General features: G+C 45.6%; 2 protein-coding genes, 1 long non-coding RNA gene and 1 pseudogene across 3 annotated transcripts in view; 3 read left to right on the forward strand and 1 right to left on the reverse strand.

The window, feature by feature from the left end:
• LOC111964431 (claudin-4-like) overlaps window positions 1–3,979 on the forward strand; it is an 11,565-nt gene extending 7,586 nt beyond the window's left edge. The window contains exon 2 of the mRNA XM_023988333.2: window positions 2,647–3,979. Within this exon, the coding sequence (XP_023844101.2) occupies window positions 2,647–3,293 (647 nt within the window). The 3' untranslated portion in view covers window positions 3,294–3,979. The remainder of the gene's footprint in view (window positions 1–2,646) is intronic.
• Window positions 3,980–5,856: 1,877 nt separating this feature from the next.
• On the reverse strand, window positions 5,857–6,769 carry LOC111963686 (claudin-4-like; annotated as a pseudogene).
• A 1,671-nt stretch (window positions 6,770–8,440) lies between these two features.
• LOC111964434 (claudin-4-like) lies at window positions 8,441–12,447 on the forward strand. Its single transcript, XM_023988337.2, has 2 exons — window positions 8,441–9,231; window positions 11,293–12,447. The coding sequence occupies exons 1-2, from the start codon at window positions 8,751–8,753 to the stop codon at window positions 11,853–11,855; spliced, it is 1,044 nt and encodes a 347-aa protein (XP_023844105.2). The 5' UTR covers window positions 8,441–8,750; the 3' UTR covers window positions 11,856–12,447.
• Window positions 12,448–12,787: 340 nt separating this feature from the next.
• On the forward strand, window positions 12,788–13,251 carry LOC139027792 (uncharacterized). Its single transcript, XR_011479963.1, has 4 exons — window positions 12,788–12,800; window positions 12,833–12,852; window positions 12,979–12,998; window positions 13,032–13,251. It is a non-coding gene; the product is annotated as an uncharacterized lncRNA (long non-coding RNA).
• The last annotated feature ends 8,578 nt before the right edge of the window (window positions 13,252–21,829 follow it).

Here is a 21,829-nt window from a genome sequence, read left to right on the forward strand (position 1 = left end):
AGGTCGTTGCTGCAAATGGAGAACGTGTTCTCAGTCAACTTACCTGGTAATAACGGTAAAAAAAATAAATAGAAAAAATTACATCATTAGTTGACCTTTCTTTGCTCTGTCTCGTTCTTCTGGTTGTCCTCAGGATCATATCAGGCTAACGTAGTGGATCATATCAGGCTAACGTAGTGGATCATATCAGGCTAACGTAGTGGATCATATCAGGCTAACGTAGTGGATCATATCAGGCTAACGTAGTGTGGGACATGCAGCCTTTTTTAATCATTATGGAACCCATACTTAGCTGTTTTAAACCTGGAGCCTGGCCCACAGTTTAAGACCACTGGACCGTTTTCATCACATGATTAGTGAAGATTATTAGGATAGATTAATAGGACTAGTGTTTAACCCCTATTGTACTCTTTTCTCACCTTCCAATATTTCATGGATTGAACAATTGAATTTGGCAACTTCCAGGATGAATCAAACCACTGTATTCAAAAAGAAAGGAGGACCAAGGCACTCTTCATATAATTTTTTTGATGACCAATTTACCCCTTTTACCAAAGAGCACCTTCTATCTACCAAAATGTACTATAGTGTACATTTACATTTACATTTAAGTCATTTAGCAGACGCTCTTATCCAGAGCGACTTACCTTAGTAGTGCTTCCCTTCCTCCTCTTCAAACCACTGTATTGTTGATCCATCAATATATGTTGTACATAAAAGCTCTACAAACACCTTTTTTTAAATTATAATTCAAAATTACTTTCCTAACCCTAAATAATATACAAGATCAGAGTATTTTTAAATCTACCAATTGGTGCTGAAAATGAGATGTGTATTTGCATGGCTTTCTTTCATTGATCTCTAATTTTCTGAACGGTCTCTCCATATATTCTAGTGCAGTGGTCACCAACCGGTCGATCACGATCGACTTGTCAATCGCCAAACAAAAAACCCAAGGATAAAGCCTTGTGTACCTATTTTTTATATTTTTARATTAGTCTCGGGCTGCTGGTGGTAGARGCAGCCAATTCAGATGCCCTGCGCACCGGCAAGATATGTAACTTTCAAAATAAAGAAATCCTATTTTAAAAGTTATATAACTTGAAAACTTGAGTGCTGACAAGCAAAACATTTTGGGACTACGTCAACAACGCACTATTTAAACAAATACCAAAATATCGTTTTCAGGTGGAATTGTAAAACTACTCAAATGCATGTATTCATTGCCTCCTACTGCACTGAGGAGGGATAACATTCTGGTCTCGTGAGGTACTCAATACATTTAAATTTCAGCAGTGGAGTAAAAGTAAAGATACCTTAATAGAAAATGACTCAAGTAAAAGCAAAAGTTACCCAGTAAAATACAACTTGGGTAAAAGTCTAAAAGTATCGGTGGTACAGTGGTGGATAAAGTTTTCAATTGTCATATTTGAGTAAAAGTAAATGCTATACATCAAATTCCTTATCTTAAGAAGACAAGACTGCACAATTGTTATTATTATTTACTGACGATTATTATTATTATTTGTTTATTTTATTTTTACGGACAGCCAGGGGCACTATTTACAAATGCAGTATTTGTGTTTAGTGAGTCCGCCAGATGTATTTGTGTTTAGTGAGTCCGCCAGATGTATTTTGTGTTTAGTGAGTCCGCCAGATGTATTTGTGTTTAGTGAGTCCGCCAGATGTATTTGTGTTTAGTGAGTCCGCCAGATGTATTTGTGTTTAGTGAGTCTGCCAGATCAGAGGCAGTAGGGGTGATGCGGTATTATTGATAGATGAGTGAATTGGACCATAATTCTGTCCTGCCTGAGCTTTCGAAATGTAACAAGTACTTTTTGGTGTCAGGGGAAATGTATGGGTGTAAAATTTACATATTTTCTTTAGGAATGTAGTGAAGTAAAAGTAAAAGTTGTTAAAAAAATATATAAATAGTAAAGTACAGATACACCAAAAAACGACTTAAGTAGTACTTTTACTTAAGTACTTTACAACACTGAATTTCAGTCTTTTAGCAGGATCCCACAGTTGGATGTCACTCACTGTAAAGATAGTCTTGGAAATAACATACTGAAGTTAATACTGTGTGTGTGTGTGTTCAGGTGGGGGTTGGAGAGAGAGACATTGTCCTGTGTTTGGGAGCGTTGCTTGAGATCCTTCAGTAAAGCTCATATCACCAGAACAAAACACACAAAGAGCAGGAAACAAGGCCCAGGGATATCCAGTGTCGGCTTTCCTCTATTGTTTGGGAGCATAGAAACCCAAACCCAAACCCCACCCTCCCCACCTCCCTCCAAAGTGTGATCTATATAATAAGATCCTGTTTACTCGTCGTCATCCCAGAACTCAGGCTCTCAGAGAGAAGGAAGAAAACCACCACTGGTCAGTCTGAAGGAATAAGAGGCAGACGAAGAAGAAGGAGAGGAGAGCCTCCATTGCAACCTTTCCGTGTTCGAGACTGTGCAGCATTGTCTAGACAGAAGCAGTTTGACTTGATCGAATCATTGACAAATAACCGTGTAGAGGCAAAATGTGTGCAGGGGTGTAAGTCGATCATCTCTACAACAGCAGCAGTAGATTCAGCGTACCAGCCGTAGTAACCAGCGGCACTAGTATACCTTGAACTTCGAACTTTGTATACTTCAGCCATGGCTTCCCAGGGCCTCCAGATTATGGGAGTAATGCTGGCCATGATTGGCTGGCTGGGGACCATCCTCACTTGTGCCATGCCCATGTGGAGGGTCACTGCCTTTGTCGGAGCCAACATCGTCACCGCTCAGGTCATCTGGGAAGGGTTATGGATGAACTGCGTGGTCCAGAGCACGGGACAGATGCAGTGTAAGGTCTATGACTCCATGCTTGCCTTACCTCAGGACCTCCAGGCCGCCAGAGCTATGGTCATCGTGGCAGTGATTGTGGGCGTCTGCGGCGTCATGATGGCCATCGTCGGGGGGAAGTGCACCAACTGCATGGAGGACGAGGCTGCCAAAGCCAAAGCCTGCATCATCGCCGGGATCGTCTTCATCATCTGTGGCCTCCTCATCTTCATCCCTGTGTCATGGTCGGCCAATACCCTGATCAGAGACTTCTATAACCCCTTGGTGATAGAGGCCCAGAGGAGGGAGCTGGGGGCGGCTCTGTACATCGGCTGGGGCTCCGCAGGGCTGCTGCTGTTGGGAGGTGGTCTGCTCTGCTGCAACTGCCCCCCCAAGGAGGGCAACATGGGCAGGCCATATGTGGCGGCTAAGTTCGCCCCCGTCCGGACCACATCTCCATCCATGAACTATGTATGAGTGAGGAGTAGAGTCTCGGGTGGATATGGGGACATTTTACATTTTTTACATTTGACATTTTTACATTTTAGTCATTTAGCAGACGCTCTTATCCAGAGTGACTTCCAGTTAATCCATTCATCTTAAGATAGCTAGGTGAGACAACCACATATCACAGTCAGTATGTACACTTTTCCTCAATAAAGTAGCTATCAACAGAGTCAGAGCTAGAAGAGGGAGGGGTTCAGGTGCTTTTGGAAGACGGGACTGGGGATATAGGAGCAGGATGGGGTGTTCAGTGTTACAGATGAAATGTTGATGCTCTTATTGAGTTGTCCGATACTCTTTTGCAGACGACACTAAGTTTTGRCTACTCTACATATTGCCAGCTCTATGTTCTAAATATATATTATATCTRATGACATGATATGATGTTGGGTCTGCTCCGCTTGATATATTTCTATATTCTGAATGTTGCTAGGTGACTTTGGAGTTGTAATGTTTTTACATTGATGTCCTCCTGTGACGACTTATTTATGTTTTCTGCTCAAATTGAATGTTACATTCTGTCTGTATCCTAGTATCAGACTACTCTCTTCTGTYTGCTTTTCAGTATGTGCATTTTTTCCCCCTTCATTTCACAAATATTCACATTTGAAATAAAAGTAGATTTTAAAACGAAAATAAATGTTCTGTTTGAATATAAATATTTAGCATCATGGTTTAAGTTACGTTGTTGTTCTCTGTTCATTCGAGTTGCGCAAAGTAGGCGCATAGACCTAGATTGATTGATTACGAGGAATTTCTATTGGCAAGTGCATTTTTCGCCGTTAGGCTGTTTGACATGGTTAAATTGACTGTCCTCGTGGGGTGACAGTATTTTACAGAAAAACCCCTGAATAGAACAGATTTCGGCGACACCTCGAGACAATCCGTTAGAGCGCGCCTGGAAACACATTGACGAGGAATCCAGCTTTTTGTCAAATTGACGTCTGATTTGAATATTCGCAGCAGGTTAGGAGAATTTACGCAGCAGGTTAGGAGAATTTACGCAGCAGGTTAGGAGAATTTACGCAGCAGGTTAGGAGAATTTACGCAGCAGGTTAGGAGAACTAAGTTAGAAGGTTAGGAAAATTAGGTTGTTAGGGAAAGGGTTAGGGTTAGCTAAAATGCACAAAAAAAATCCACTTTTTGACATTAATTTGAAAAAAGATGGATCCTTTCTAGCCATGTCTGTTTAATGGCTACAGAGAGCGCGCCTCTTTTCCCATACAGTAGACTACAGACCGCACATCTACCAGTTCCTTTTCAGGTGAAAATAAATGTCAAAAAATATATATAAATATTCCCCCGCCCAGTTTTCCTCAAGACGGGTTTCTGAAAAGGAATATTAACATAATTTATATGCTGAGCATCACTAATTATTCAGTTTTCAAAATTCGTTGAGAAAAAWATATATTAAATAACAACACTCTAAGAGCAAATAGTAAGTGCCTTTATTTTTCTGAAGTGCTTCTGTTTCGCAATGTCCTTGCAGATTTTACGGAAAAGTAGGTTAATGTCCCAAAAGGGATAGAAATCTGGGAAATCCCCCCCAAAACACGATGTTGTCTGTTTACAGTTCGAGCAAAACTCAGTCAAAATTCAAAACAGTATGAAATGATTATTCAATTCTTCTTCTGATGTAATCGATAGCCACTCTAAACGCGCAAGCTAAACAAAAGGCTAAATATAGGCTATAAAGTAAACTAGGCTATAGGCTATAACAATACATAGGCAGAGGTTCCTAAACTTTTTCACTCAGTCCCCCCTTCCAGCATTGGGGAACATCCACGCTCCCTGCGCGCTCGCCACGTCTATTTCTATGGGCACAAGCACWGTTCATGACACAAACTGTTCACACCCCTCTTGTTGGTGGATATAATTTTGCAGGTTTAAAGCTTATTTCCTGCAGTTCTACACYTTTTTTCATAGGGTGCAAAGAAAATGTTGCCATTTTAAAGCTAATATATATTTTGCCATGTCTAATGTTTATTCATGTGATATTTGAGTGACAATAAAATTACAACAATATCTATGGGCTTAAAACAGCGAAATTAAAAATGTTCGCTGAGATGATCTAGTTGATCTGGACATTTCTGAAAAGCTATAAATAACTCTAAAGGCAGGGCTGTCCAACCCTGGAGAGCTACCGTCCTGTAGGTTTTCAATCCATCCTCCATCTAGCGCACCTGATTCTAATAGTTTGCTGGTTGAAAAGCTGAATCAGGTTAGTTACAARTGGGGTTGGAGGGAAAATCTACAGAAGGGTAATTCTCCAGGAACAGGGTTGGAGAGCCCTGCTCGAAGGTATGAAATGACTAACATGAGGAGGAACTGATTTCGAAATTGCACCTTGTGCATTCTACTAGTACGACTTTCACCCACAGTTTGGGAACTTCTGGGCTAAAGCACACATCTATTTTGAAACGAACGTTCCAAAAAAGAGTAGTCAAAGAAATTAGTAACACAAACAATTYGCAAAACGAAAAAATCTAAACACCCTTTCCATATATATATACTTTTTAAAAATGTATTTACAAACTCATAAACATTCTATCCCCGACGCAGAGGACTTGGGCGCGATGTACTTCGCTCCATTATAGAGATCTCCCCTCGACCGGCACTGACAGCAAAGGAGCGCGCCCCCAATCAGGAGCGGTCCTGACGCGCCCCAGCCGACGTACAGGGACGCGCCCAGCTCTCTCCTCTGTGAGTCGGGTACCAGGGAGTTGTTGAGCGCCCCAGCGCCCCAGCCACAAGGAAGAACACCCCGGCAGTGATGGCCACCCGGGCCTTGGCCGACTGGTCCCCGACGCAGGTGGTGCATTTCCCCCTGACAACCGAGAGRAGGAGCACGAACAGGGCCAAGAGGACGGCGATGACTACCATGGCCCGGGCGGCTTGGAGGTCCGGAGGCAAGGAGAGGGGTGAGTCGTTGACCTTACACTGCATATGGCCTATGCTCTGCACCACGCACGTCATCCACAGAGCCTCCCAGATGGTCTGCGCCACCACAATGTTGTTTCCGATGAAGGCCGAGACTTTCCACATGGGGAGGATGCAGATGCTGTTCCCCACCCAGCCCAGCACCGCCAGCCCGACGCCCAGAATCTGCAACCCCAAAGATACCATCGTTGCCAGCTACTGCTACTCCTATATGGATCTCCCTCTTCTCCTCCAAAAAGCACACCGAGTGTGTGACCCCTAAAGCAGAATAAGGTTATATAGAGAGCCAACCGAGCCCCCTRCATCCTCGGGTGGGCTTTGGCTCCGTTACTAAGAGATCCACACATCTATCACGTTGTCCTGGAGTTCAGGAATGTTCTTCCCACACAGGAAGCCCCTCAATGTGCCCAGCTGTGTACAAAATCCTGGAAAAATACCCTACATAGGAATGTGTCTTGGGCCGTTGCCAAGAGATATGCACCACATTTAAATTCTTATAATTTCACAGCTGAAAAATAGACAGCTCCAATCTGCAAAAGTAGGCTACTCAATTATGAAATAAACTTGTCGCAACGATTCTTGTGCAAAAGTTTATTTGCGCGGGTTTTGGTCTCTCCAGTTTTGCATTGGCTGTCCMACCCAATGCCACAGGTGGAGAGGTGTGTGTGAAACATAAGATAGACTTTTCGTGGCTGCTTACAGGCCAATACACAGACTGGGGGGCATCTATGGCTGCTTAATTAACCGGCCACTATCTGAGCCTTTTTTAAATTATTCAGCGAGCAGGGGAGTGAGTAAAGAAGAATTACACAATTTAACTAAAATAATAAGCTGTTACAAGATTTATTTTATATTTGCACTATTGCACAAATTATATATTTTTTACATCCAAAACCACGAACGTGATTTTTTTTACATTAAATAATTAGGACACTGTTATCACAAATTATGTTTTTTTACTACCATGCACTGCGATGGACACTAACTTTGTAGCTAGACCAGATGGTCGAAACTCAGCAAAGGCCTTTATCAGGGTACAGTAAAGCATGCTGTTGTTATCGAATAAAATAGACCTTCCCAATTAAATGTGAAGTAAACTAAATAAAAACACAAAATAGGAAACAACCAAGATCTCAAAAAAGTTAAATAGGCTGCTCACATTTAATTTGAGATCTAGAAAAGCATTGCTTTGTAAGCTTATATTTTACTTTTGAAAAGCTTTTCTCCAGTCGCGTTATATAGAAAATGAAGAAAGTAGGGAAGGAATGAAAYAAAGAATGGCCGTGTGAAGGAGAAGTGTTATATCAGGGACTTTTGCTAGTCGGAACTAGGAAACTCGGGACTACAACCAAGTAAGCAAGTGGGACAATTTAGTTTACTAGTTCGAGTATCACTTGAACGCGGCAATAGCCCACGTGGGAATTTGATTTTCGTTGTTGGATGTTAAAATTATAATTTATCACAGAAACCAACAGCTCATTCATGAGCATCCATAAGAATCCAACAGCCCATGCGTGGCGAACCTTCAATACTCTCCAAACTGACGCACAGGTTTTACGCACAGAAAGCTTAGCCATTCGGGTTATTTGGAGATCAGTGGATACAACTGCGTATAGTTAACATGCTGCACATGAACGGACTGGGACTAATAGACTGACAGCTGGTATCAATGACAGTAAATTGCGTAGTCTATGTTCAGCACATGGTGGCGGAAATGGGAACGATGGCTCATTCACGTGCTAGTCGGAACTAGGCTGTCTCTTATACACATCTAGATGTGTATAAGAGACAGGTACTATATAGACAACAAGCAAAGTAGGTAGATCTGCGAGTCCGGCCTTCCGATTGGTCGATCTGGGTCTTGGGTAGTCCTGATCAGGCCTGGTGTCCACGTTCCATTGGTTCCTGAGAGTTCTTTGTCCTGAGGTCCAACCATGGGTTGGGTGTGTCTGTGTGATTGTCATGGGGGAGGGGAATTGTGGGTGCCGTGTATATGTCCTATGTGTCCAGCATATGTCCAAGAGAAAGAGGGGATGTGTATGTTGTGTCAACTTATAGGTAATGTTGAGAAGTTGTTAAAACAAGTTACCAATATCTAATACAATTTCTTACATTACCTTAACTCATCAATCAAGTGCAAGGGTGAAGGGAAAACCCGCAGACACTCGGCCATCCGTGGAATGAGTTTGACACGTGTGCTAACTGGTTGAACGCGGCACGCGTATAACTACAACCATTTCGGACATTTCTGAGTTTCCTAGGCCGACTAGCGTGTGAACGCAGCATAACATATGGGTAGTTTGGGCACGCTTATTAGTTCGGTGGGTGTGTATCGGCCAACAAACAGGTGCTTTCAATCGTCCCAATTAGTAACCATACCCTGGTAGGTGGGTATAAAGGTTGGAGTCTGTATCCTAACCAAAATAGCTAGCATTCCCACTGCCAAACACTAGTCCTGCCCTTTTTACGAGTTTGAGTAGATAGAACGCAATGGCCTCCGCCGGTCTACAGATTCTGGGCATTTCCCTGGCTATCATCGGTTGGATCGGTGACATCATAATCTGCGCGCTCCCCATGTGGAAGGTGACTGCTTTCATCYGCAATAACATCGTAACCGCGCAGGTCTCCTGGGAGGGCCTGTGGATGAGTTGTGTGATCCAGAGCACGGGCCAGATGCAGTGTAAGGTCTACGACTCCATGCTGGCCTTACCTCAGGACCTCCAGGCCGCCAGGGCTCTGGTCGTCATCTCCATCCTCGTGGCCGTGATCGGCATCCTGCTCTCCGTGGCTGGGGGGAAGTGCACAAACTGCATCGACGACGAGGCTGCCAAGTCCAAGGTGGCCATCGCATCCGGCGTGTTCTTCCAGGTCGCCGGCATCCTCTGCCTGATCCCCGTGTCTTGGTCCGCCAACACCGTCATCAGGGACTTCTACAACCCGCTTCTCATTGACGCGCAGAGGAGAGAGCTGGGCGCGTCGTTGTTCATCGGATGGGGCTCTGCTGGCCTGATGCTCATCGGCGGCGCACTTCTCTGCTGCCAGTGCCTAAAGCGCAAGGAGGGTGGGTACTCTGCCAAATATTCCGCCCCGCGCTCTGCCGCCAGTGGAGCGGCCTACGTCTGACAAGATGAACCCTGAAGTTGACCTGTTTTAAATGGAGACTATTGATGTAGTAGAAATMATGCATGAATGTGAATCTTTTGGCTAAACTGCAGTGCACCATAGAAATTCGAGTGGGAATTAGATTTTTTACCCCCATGACATGTTTTAACGATTTATTGATTTAATAAATGATTGTACTTTATTCTCTCGTTGAATTCATATTTTGGTTCAAGAAGGCTATGGGGTTTAAAACTGTCTTCACAATKTCTTGAAGGTCAGTTCCAATATTGGGCTAGACTACACTAATCTGCCCGTGAGCAAGGTAATTGCTCCAGGGTTGCCTTTAATGGCTTTTTCTTCAATTCCATGTCCTACTTGTACATATAGTGAGCAGGACTCTCTAAGCACCCCTTCATATTCCCCTGAAGCATAAATATTTAAGTAGGTAAACCCATAGCGTTCTCTATGGGGAGTTATTTGCTGTGTACACAGAACCAACAGCTGAAAATTGTTAATGGAAGAATATAACGTCAATAGGCTAGAACACAACAAAATAGACATCTTACTGAGTTACAATCCATGAGGAAAGAAGTCAATTGGAACAATGACTTGGGCCCTAGTCTATGGATTTCACAACTGGGAATACTGATATGCATCTGGTCACATGCCTTTTAAAGGTAGTGGCGTGGATCAGAAACCCAGTATCTGGTGTGACCATMTGTCTCGTGGCATGTCCTTCGCATAAAGTTGATCAGGCGGTGTGAAGTTGCAGAGTACTGGACCGCTGTCCGTACACATCGATTAAGAGCATCCCAAACATGTTCAATGGGTGACGTGTGAGTATGGAAGAATTGGGACATTTTCAGCTTCCAGGAGTTGTGAAAAGGTCCTTGCGACATGGGGTAGTGCATTATGCTGAAAKATGAGGTGATGGCGGCAGATGAATGGCACGACAGTGGGCCTCAGGATCCAGTCACATATCTCTGCATTCAAATTGCCATCAAAATTAAATTGTGTTCGTTGTCCCTAGCTTATACCTGCCCATACCATAACCSCACCACCACCATGGGGCACTCTGTTCTAGTTGACATCAGCAAACTGCTTACCTACACAACGCCATATGTGGTCTGCAGTTGCGAGGCCAGCTGGATGTACTGAGTGGCCTTTTATTGTCTCAAGCACAAGGTGCACCTGTGTAATACTGTTTAATCAGATCCTTGATATGTCACACGTGTCAGGTGGATGGATTATCTTGGCAAAGTTGAAAGGCTCACTAACAYGGATGTAAACTAATTTCTGCACAACATTTTAGAGAAATAAGCTTTTTGTGCATATGGAACATTTCTGGGATCTTTTATTTCACCTCATGAAACATGGGACCAACACTTTACATGTTACATTTATATTTTTGTTCAGTGTATTTCCATGGTAACCACTGTCCACCCTCACACATTCCCATACTGGGGAATCAGGACAAGCGGGTAACCTGAGCCACAAACTAGCTCAATCCCCTCCCTGTTCTATTTCCTTTCACAATACCTCCTGTGTTACTGACACAAGGAAATATGCTCTCATTCGACAAACACAGCTACCCTCTCACGGCTGCCTTGGCTTAGATGCAACTTGTGGACTTGTAATCTTTGTTAGTTTCAAAGAGGACAAAGGGGATACAATGGTCTGCTCTGCTCTCACAGCTGCCTTGGATTAGCTGCAACGTTTAGATTCATGGACTTTTATAGATAGAGTGGAGAATTTGACTTGTCCGCATCTGAACTATCAGGCCTTTTTCCAAGACCAGTCTCATTTTGTAGTGTAGGAAATACAAACTATGCGAAGTCAACCCCACATCAGATCCAACAAGCTAACGACAACGTAACCATTAGAATACTTCCAGAACCACCTYTTGGACACTTTCGACTATTCCGGGGAGGAACAATGAGCCGACAGATCCTTGCCTTTGTCCTGGCCTTCATCGGGTTCATGGGGACCATCGTGATCTGTGCCCTGCCCATGTGGAAGGTAACAGCCTTTGTCGGAGCCAACATTGTCACTGCCCAGGTGTTCTGGGAAGGGTTATGGATGAACTGTGTGATCCAGAGCACGGGCCACATGCAGTGTAAAGCCTATGACTCCCTCCTGGCCTTACCCCAGAACCTGCAGGCTTCCAGGGCTCTCATCTGCGTCTCCATTGGGGTCAGTGTGCTCGCCATCGGGCTGACTGTAGTTGGGGCACGCTGCACCAACTTCCTCCATGACGACTGGCTGGCCAAGTCGAAGGTTGGCATTGCGGCAGGCACGGTGTTCATGGCAGCGGGGGTGTTGTGTGTTATCCCTGTCAGCTGGTCCGCTCACACCATCATCCAGGGCTTCTACAACCCTCTGGCCACCCAGGAGAGGAGAGGGGAACTGGGGGCGTCCATCTACGTGGGGTGGGTGTCTGGAGCTCTGCTCATGATCGGAGGAGGGATGCTCTGCAGCACGTACAGGTGCTGAGGAGGGGGAGGAGAGGAGGACATTAGTTATGGATGCCAAAAGAGAGAAGATAGGATATCGAATGCTGGCCTTATCCTGGATGGATGAGGGGAGGAAGGGAGGAGAGAGAGGGCTTTAAACATTGTATGTTTGAGGAAGAGAGAGGATAACACATTCTCTCCTCACTCCACTAAAGACATGCCCAAGTCTGGGATGATTTAGTCCACATTGCTCCCACCTAGATGATTTTCTTGTGTGGAGATGTATTAGGTGAGGCCTGTAGATTAACTGTGTAGTGACTATATGGTGAAATTCACAGGACAGATGCAGTGACTGCATCCCAAATGGCACCCTATACCCAATATAGTGCACTACTTTTGAACTGAGCCCTATGGGCCCTGGTCAAAAGTAGCGCACTATATAGGAAATAGGATTCCATTTTGGATGCAGCCTCCTCCATCACCCCAGACAGGGGTTTGCAGCATCAGATTGGCAGAGTGTTCCATCATGGCTGTTTGTGGAGGACAGATAGAGGAGTAGTTCTGAGTGATGTTTTAACATGTTTCTTAATTGATTGTAAAAAATAAATAAATAAAAAAGTCAAGCAATGAGAGACTGGTATCTGCTGGACAGCTCTTTATTCACCAGCCTAATCAGAGTTTTAAACAGAGTACACAGATAGATACACTGCTACATGACTGAATCCCTGCAAAAACATGCAGGGTAAAGTGAGACGGTACCCCTGAGATACAGTATATGACTGTACAGTATATGTGACGGAGATCAGACTAGGTCAGGTTAGATCAGACTCAGGTTAGGTTAGATCAGAATAGGTCACTTTAGATCAGACTAGGTCAGGTTAGATCAGACTAGGTCAGACTCAGGTTAGATCAGACTAGGTCAGGTTACATCAGAATCAGGTTAGATCAGACTAGATCAGACTCAGGTTAGATCAGACTAGGTCAGGTTACATCAGAATCAGGTTAGATCAGACTCAGGTTAGAACAGACTAGGTCAGGTTAGATCAGACTATGGTCAGGTTACATCAGAATCAGGTTAAGATCAGACTCAGGTTAGACAGACTGGTCAGGTTAGATACAGACTAGGTCAGGTTAGAACAGAAATCAGGTTAGATCAGACTCAGGTTAGAACAGACTAGGTCAGGTTAGAACGAAATTCAGGTTAGATCAGACTCAGGTTAGAACAGACTAGGTCAGGGTTAGAACAGACTAGGTCAGGTTAGAACAGAATCAGGTTAGATCAGACTCAGGTTAGAACAGACTAGGTCAGGTTAGAACAGAAGTAATAAATGCACTTTGTCTTTGATCAAAAACTAAATCTGATATAGATTATGTTAAGGAAATGAATAATGATTGTAATGATGAGTCATGAAGAACAACATTATCAATAAACTGCTTTCCTACATAACTGAGCATTTGTCTGATTGTATGAAGTGTAGACACACAAAATGACACATTTAAGAAGGTACAATTTTTATTTTATTTATTTTGCGTAAATATTATGATATTTCTATAAATTAAGGGCAGTGTTGACATTCAATGTCATAATTATACAGTACCAGTCAAGTTTGGACACACCTACTCATTCAAGGGTTTTTCTTTATTTTTACATTGTAGAATACTAGTGAAGACATAACAACTACTAAATAACACATATGGAATCATGTAGTAACCAAAAAAGTGTCAAACAAATAAAATATATTTCATATTTGAGATTCTTCAAAGTAGCCACCCGTTGCCTTGATGACAGAAGCTAGCTAGCTTACTTTGGCTAACGTTAGCTATTAGCTGTGTAGAAGGCCAGGGGATTGTTTGAAAGAGAAACTCACATCTACTACTACGAGAGATAGTCCTCCCTTATTTCTGCTGATAGTCCTCCCTTATTCAGCTAGCAAGGCAACAATGCCTTGCTAGCTGACCTACTTTTCCACTGTTTCCGGAAGCACTGAAGCATTCTGCCCTGTTCTGAAAGAACTCCCTGGGTTTACCGTCATGCTGTAGATGTTTGGTCAGGACGTGTCGTTATGTTCATTTGTTCATTTTGATTGAATCATTACCTAGCACTTCCCCGCGCAAAACACATTGTGAGCGCACCTCGTTATTTCTCAAAGTTAGTATGAAAGAGAGAGAAACTGATCGGTGTATTTGCGTTTCATGACAATAGAGCTCAGTCAGAACTTGTTGCTAGCATGAGTCCATTTGATGACAGCGGTGAGTGATGGCGAGTGGGAATGACAAGTCAGTGGCTCACAGCGCATTATCTGCTGCTGAACGACAGCGCTGCAGCGTGTGTCAGAGTGATCTTCAAGAAAACTGCATAAAAAAAGATGCGGTTAACCACAAAGTACACAGGCATCTCCCTCTCGCACAGCTGCCAAACTGAGCAGAGACCGCTGCTAAGCAGAGAGCACCCTGAACAGAGACCGCAGTTGCACTTGGCCAAATCAATTCCAGTAATTAATGAAATAATTCTACATTTACACTGACACGTCGCGACCCACCATTAGCAGGTCCGCGACCCACTTTGGAGTATTGAATGTCAAGCATGGATTCAACCACAAAGACCAGGGAGGTTTTTCAATGCCACGCAAAGACGGACACTGACACAAAAAATCTACACTAGAGTTGCTTACCAAGATGACATTGAATGTTTCTGAGTAGCCTAGTTACAGTTTTGACTTAAATTGGCTTGAACATCTATGGCAAGACTTGGRAATGGCAATGATCAACAACCAACTTGACAGCGCTTGAAGAATTTAAAAAATAATAAAAATGGGCAAATATTGTACAATTCAGGTGTGCAAAGATCTTATAGACTCACCCCCAAAAAATCTCACAGCTGGAATCGCTGCCAAAGCGGTTTCTAAGTTGTATTGCCTCAGGGGGGGTCAATACTTATCTAATCAAGATATATGAAGTGTTTTATTTGTTATTAATTTGTTGTAATTTTTCTACCACGTTGACATGAGAGCACTTTGTGTAGATCATTGACCAAAAATGACAATTATCTCACTTTGTAATACAACAAAATATGGAAAATATTCTGTATGCATGTTCATATGTACATTAAGAACACTTGCTCTTTCCATGACAGACTGACCAGGTGAATCCAGGTGAAAGCTATGATCCCTTATTGATGTCACTTGTTAAATCCACTTAAATCTTAGTCCAGGGTTCCCCAACCTGGCCGTACACCATGGGTGGCCCCACAATATATACAGTGGGGAGAACAAGTATTTGATACACTGCCGATTTTGCAGGTTTTCCTACTTACAAAGCATGTAGAGGTCTGTAATTTTATCATGGTACACTTCAACTGTGAGAGACAGAATCTAAAACAAATATCACAGAAATCACATTTATGATTTTTAAGTAATTAATTTGCATTTTATTGCATGAAATAAGTATTTGATACATCAGAAAAGCAGAACTTAATATTTGGTACAGAACCTTTGTTGCAATTACAGAGATCATTACATTTCCTTAGTTCTTGACCAGTTTGCACACACTGCAGCAGGGATTTTGGCCCACCTCTCCATAACAGACCTTCTCCAGATCCTTCAGGTTTTGGGGGCTGTCGCTGGGCAATACGGACTTTCAGCTCCCTCCAAAGATTTTCTATTGGGTTCAGGTCTGGAGACTGGCTAGGCCACTCCAGGACCTTGAGATGCTTCTTACGGAGCCACTCCTTAGTTGCCCTGGCTGTGTGTTTCGGGTCGTTGTCATTGCTGGAAGACCCAGCCACGACCCATCTTCAATGCTCTTTACTGAGGGAAGGAGGTTGTTGGCCAAGATCTCGCGATACATGGCCCCATCCATCCTCCCTCAATACGTGTGCAGTCGCCCTGTCCCCTTTGCAGAAAAGCATCCCCAAGAATGATGTTTCCACCTCCATGCTTCACGGTTGAGATGGTGTTCTTGGGGTTGTTACTCATCCTTCTTCTTCCTCCAAACACAGCGATGGAGGTTTAGACCAAAAAGCTATATTTTTGTCTCATCAGACCACATGACCTTCTCCCATTCCTCCTCTGGATCATCCAGGGGTCATTGGCAACTTCAGAAGGGCCTGGACATGCGCTGGCTTGAGCAGGGGGACCTTGCGTGTGCTGCAGGATTTTAATCCATGACGGCGTAGTGTGGTTACTAATGGTTTTTCTTTGAGACTGTGGTCCCAGCTCTCTTCAGGTCATTGACCAGGTCCTGCCGTGTAGTTCTGGGTGATCCCTCACCTTCCTCATGATCATTGATGCCCCACGAGGTGAGATTTTGCATGGAGCCCCAGACCAAGGGCGATTGACCGTCATCTTAAACTTCTTCCATTTTTCTAAATAATTGCGCCAACAGTTGTTGCCTTCTCACCAAGCTGCTTGCCTATTGTCCTGTAGTCCATCCTAGCCTTGTGCAGGTCTACAATTTTATCCCTGATGTCCTTACACAGCTCTCTGGTCTTGGCCATTGTGGAGAGGTTTGAGTCTGTTTGATTGCGTGTGTGGACAGGTGTCTTTTATACAGGTAACGAGTTCAAACAGTGCAGTTAATACAGGTAATGGTGGGAACAGGAGGGCTTCTTAAAGAAAACGAACAGGTCTGTGAGCGCGCGGAATTCTTACTGGTTGGTAGGTGATCAAATACTTATGTCATGCAATAAAATGCAAATTAATTACTTAAAAATCATACAATGTGATTTTCTGGATTTTTGTTTTAGATTCCGTCTCTCACAGTTGAAGTGTAACTATGATAAAAATTACAGACCTCTACATGCTTTGTAAGTAGGAAAACCTGCAAAATCGTCAGTGTATCAAATACTTGTTCTCCCCACTGTATATATTATAAAAAACTAAAACCACTATATTATATATATATAGTAAAACATTTGCTCAGAAATATATACACACACACACACACACACACACACACACACACACACACACACCACACACCACACACACACACACACACACACACACACACACACACACCACACACACACCACAACACACACACACACACACACACACACACACTGTATGTGTATATTCTTTCCATTGTTGGACATAAAAGACAAAAGACACACAGGAAATCAGCTCCAATTGATTTTTACTGAATAAATCTGATCCCAGGTATTCCCATGCATAATAGAGAGACACGTGATTGTATACAAATGTAAGCAAGGTTTGAAATTATTGTGTTTTTGTCTATACCTTATATATGTTTGGGCTTCTGGAGGTCAATTTGGAGTCTACAAATGATTATGATTAAATTATGTTCCTGTCACGACTTCCGCCGAAGTCGGCCTTCTCCTTGTTCGGGTGGTGTTCGGCGTCGACGTCACCGGCTTTCTAGTCACCATCGATCTATTTTTCAGTTTCGTTTTTGTTTTGTCTGATTATACACATCTGGTTTCAATTCCCCCATCATGTTCCCTATTTAACCCTCTGTGCTTTCATTTCTGTTTTGTCCGTGATTGTTTGTGCGTTAGGTGTTGTGTGATACGTGTGTGTTTATTATTATTTCCATTTTGTGAACTTCTGCATCATATTTTGAGTAAAACACTGTGGTTTCACTCAACACCTGTGTCCTGCGCTTGACTCCTATTACTTCTCGCACACAACCCTGACAGTCACGCCTCCGACCATCTTCAAATGGAGTTCAGCAGGACACCACCCAGCCCTTCTCTCCCAGTAGGAGACAGGTTCAGCAGCACGCGAACATTGCCATAGTTTAGGGACAGCCAAACTATGTTTGCAGGCGTGCTGCAAACATGGACCAGTGGGAGAGAGGAGGTCTCCAGTAAATATACCCCAGCAACCTCCACCGCACCTCTACCTACACCACCGTCCATCCTCCATCGTACGGACCCAGTGGGAGTCGCGCTCTCGCTATCCCAGGAGCATACGACGGAAACAGCAGCCGGTGCCAGGGGTTTCTCCTACAGGGCTGGAGCTTCTTACCTGCCTCCTGTTCATCCGTCCCCTTCGGGACCACGAGGGTGGGGCGGCCCTCATCTCCTGTCTGACTGGTAAAGCCCTGGAGTGGGCCAACGCCATCTGGGAAGAGAAGGTTCTACGCCGGGGATAACTATGATGACTTCTCTCGCCGCTTCCGGGGGCAGTCTTTGCATTCATCCACCTGAAGGGAGAGCGGGGGGAGAGCATTAATTCCATCTAAGGACAGGGATGGGAGCGCTCAAGAATTCGCCCTGGACTTTCCGTACTCTGGCCGCTGAGTGCGGGGATGGAATGAGCGCCCTGATCGACCACTTACAGGTGTAGTCTACGAGAAGACGTTCGTAGGGAGCTTAGCCTGCAGGGGGACACCACTCTCAACTGGACAGCTGCGTGGATTTACTATGTCCTGCTGGATAACCTGTTGCCTCCCGCGGGAGTCTAGATCGGTCCGCCCATTCCATTACCAGCTCCTTGGATCCAACCGCCTATGGAGTTGGAGGGGCTGATAGAGGGAGACCGGGCTGGGAACATCCATTGTACAAACTGGGACGCAGAGGGCACACTGCTGTCCGGTGCTGAGTGTTTCTCCTGGAAAGTCGAGGTAGCAGGCGGAGCACTGGTGGGGTCGTCGCAGGTTGATAGGCACAGAACCTCACCCAGAGCCTTCTGTTTGCCCTTCATGTGGTTACCTATAGAATTTCCTGAGTTTTCCCCGCATCCCCAGCCATAAGGCGCTTAGTACGATTCAGGCGCAGCTGGGAAACTGTATTGACCGCTCTTTGGCTCATAGCTTTAGGGATTCCTATTATTCCTTGTTGATGTTCCCTTCCCTGTACATGCCTTAGAATAGTGTCCTTTGGGGTCGGGGCTGGTCAGGGGAGCGCTTCACAGCCCATCGCTATGAGAACGCAGGGGCGATCAAGGAGAGAATTAGTCTCTTCCTGCATCGAATCTCCTGCGTTTTCTTGTTGTGTTGGGTCTTTCCCTGGTTGGCCTCTCATGATTCCGATTATTTCGTGGCAACAGAGGGCTCTCAGGGATGGTCTGTCAGTGTTTCAGGCGAGGTGTGTAGGTGGTTTCCGTTAGGTGCCACTACAGGTGGGGAAAGTTCCAAACCCAGGTTTCCACCATGCACATTCCTCCCGAATATGCCGATTTTGGCACTGCTCCTCTGTAAAAGAAGGCCGACTCACATTTACCACCCCATCGACCGGGGGGATTTGTGCGATAGATCTCTTGTAGACGCGTAAACTTCCCCAGAGTCACGTGTATCCTCTGTCACAGGAGGAGCGGGTGCTATTTTGGGAGACATATGTCCACCGAATCTCTGGACAGGGATACATTCGGGCCTTCCATCTCCCTGTCTCCTCGAGTTTCTTTTTTTGTGAAGAAGAAAGAAGGATGGAGGTTTTGCGCCCGTGTACTTGATTATCGCGGGATTAATAAGATCACGGTAAAATACAGTTACACCGCTTACCACTTATAGCCAGTTATGACCGAAGTCATTACACGGGGCCGCGCTTCTTCACAAATTGACCTCAGGAGCGCTTTACAACTGGTGCGTATTCAAGGGGGAGATGGTGGAAGACAGCATTAGCACCACCTTCTGGGCATTTATGAGTACCGCGTCATGCCGTACGGGTTAATGAATGCCTCCATCAGTCTTGCCCAATCGCTGGATGAGATCTTCAGGGACCTGCACGGCAGGGATGTAGTGGTGTATATAGATGACTTCTAATTATACTCCGCTACACGCGCCGAAGCATGTGCTCCCTAGTGCGCAGGGTGCTTGGTCGACTTTGGACATGACCTGTACGTTCAAGCTGAGAAATGTCTGTTCTTCAACAGTTCCATGCTCCTTCCTAGGGTTACCGCTTTTCAGGATCAGGTGTAGAGATGGAGACATGACCGCATTTCAGCCGGGTAATTGGCGACTCCAACCACGGGTAAAAGGAAGTGCAGCGGTCTTTTAGGTTTTGCCAACTACTACCGGAGATTTATCCCGTTTGGTCAGTAGCGGCTCCCGATTACCTCACTTGCTGAAGGAGGACCGGTGCGACTGCAGCTGCGACAGCTGGGCGGACCAGGGCGTTTTGTCACCTGAAGGCTCTGTTTACCTCAGCTCCCGTGCTGGGCTCATCCTGATCCTTTCCTTAGCATCATAGTGAGGTGACGCGGCCGAGCAGGATAGGGCTGTGCTGTCGCAGCGCTCGCGTACGCCACTAAAACTCCGCCCCTGCTGCGTTCTTTCGAAGAAGCTCATGCCCGGCGGAGCGAAACTATGATGTGGGGAAAACCGGAGTTGCTGGCTGTTGTCATTGGCTCTGAAAGCGTGGAGACATTGGCTTGAGGCGGGCTAGACACCCTTTTCTATTTGGACTGACACCGGCAATCTGGAAAGTACATCCGGGCGGCGAGGAGAATGACCCTCGCCAGGCAAGGTGGGCCATGTTTTTCACCCAGTTTTGATTTCACCCTTTTCTACAAACCAGGTCCCAGAACGTATAAGGCAGACGCACTTTTCCCGGCTGTATGATACAGAGGAGAGGTCCTCAGAGTCCCACTCCCATTAATTTCCAGCTTCTCGCTGGTGGCAACCGTTGGTATGGGAGTGGACGCGGACATCGAACGGGCGTCACGTTCAGAGCCCAATTCCACCTGACTGCCAGCTGGGCGTATGTACGTTCCGTTTGATGTCCAGCGATCGTGATTGATCTGTTGGGCTCATTACGTCAACCATCCTCGTCATCCTGGTTATCGGTCGGACGGTGCGCTGCGCTGCTGGAGTACTGGTGGCCCACTTTAGCTAAGGACGATGCGGGTTTATTTCCCCTGTTCGGTATGTGCACAGTGCAAGGCACTAGACATCTGCCCAAGGAAATTACAACCCCTTCCCGTTCCACAGCTGACCGTTGGTCACACCCTATCGAGTCAGATTTCTGTGACGGATCTTCCCCGTCGCAGGGATAAAACCACGATCCTGGTCGTTGTGGATCGGTTTCTAAGTCCTGGCCGTTCTCCTTTCCTTTGGCCGGTCTCGCCTACGGCTCTACAAACTGCGGAGGGCTCTGGTTCAACCCACGTATTCCGGCACTACGGGTGCCTGAGGATATAGTTTCTGATCGGGTCCCCATTTACGTCTAGGAAGTCTGGAGGCGTTTTATGGAACGCGGCGAAATCTCGGTCAGCCTTTACCTCAGGTTTCCACCCCGAGAGCAACGGGCAGGTTGGAAAAGAGTTAACCAGGATAGTGTGGGTTAGTTTTCTGAGGTCCTTTGCCAGGGACCAGCCGGGGGAGTGGGCAGCTTACATCCCCTGGGCGGAATGGCCCAAGAAAACTCTCCTCGCCACTCCATCTACCAAACCTATCACATTTTCAGTGTGTGCTATTACGCCGGTTCCTGGGACCATTTGGCATCAGAGCCAGATTGAGCTCCTGCGGTGATGATGGTTTTCGGCACTCAAGGAACTTGTAACCGCTGCCCATGTCGCGGTTACAGCGGCCATCAGGAGCAAAAGGCGGTTGCCGACCGCCACGCCAATGAGGGCCCCGGGATCGGGTCTGCTCTCGACCCGAAACCTACCCCTTCACCTGCCCTGCCGGAAAGCTGGGGTCCGCGGTTGTGGGCCATTTAAAGTCCTGAGGAGACTAACGAGAGTTTGTTATAGGGTTACAACTACCCCCCTGATTACCGTATTAATCCCTCGTTTCCATGTGTCTGCTGCCTCAGGCCGGGTGGTGGCTGGTCCGCTTCAGCAGTCTGAGGTGCTGGGAGCTCCTTCCACCCCCTCTTGACATCGAGGGGGTCCCGGCGTATCTCTGTAAAGGGCCATCATGGATTCTAGACGCGGGCGAGGGGCCTTCAGTACCTCGTGGAGTGGGAGGGTACGCGTCCGGGAGGAGAGATGCTGGGTGTGTACCGGTGAGAGGACATTCTAGGATCCGTCCATGTACAGGAGTTTCACGTCTCCACCCGTGAATCGCCCTTGCACCTCGCCCTCCGGGTCGTCCCCGAGGCCGGTGTTT

The sequence above is a fragment of the Salvelinus sp. IW2-2015 genome, linkage group LG5 (genome assembly GCF_002910315.2).
Source record: "Salvelinus sp. IW2-2015 linkage group LG5, ASM291031v2, whole genome shotgun sequence".
In the NCBI taxonomy this organism is placed as follows: domain Eukaryota; kingdom Metazoa; phylum Chordata; class Actinopteri; order Salmoniformes; family Salmonidae; genus Salvelinus; species Salvelinus sp. IW2-2015.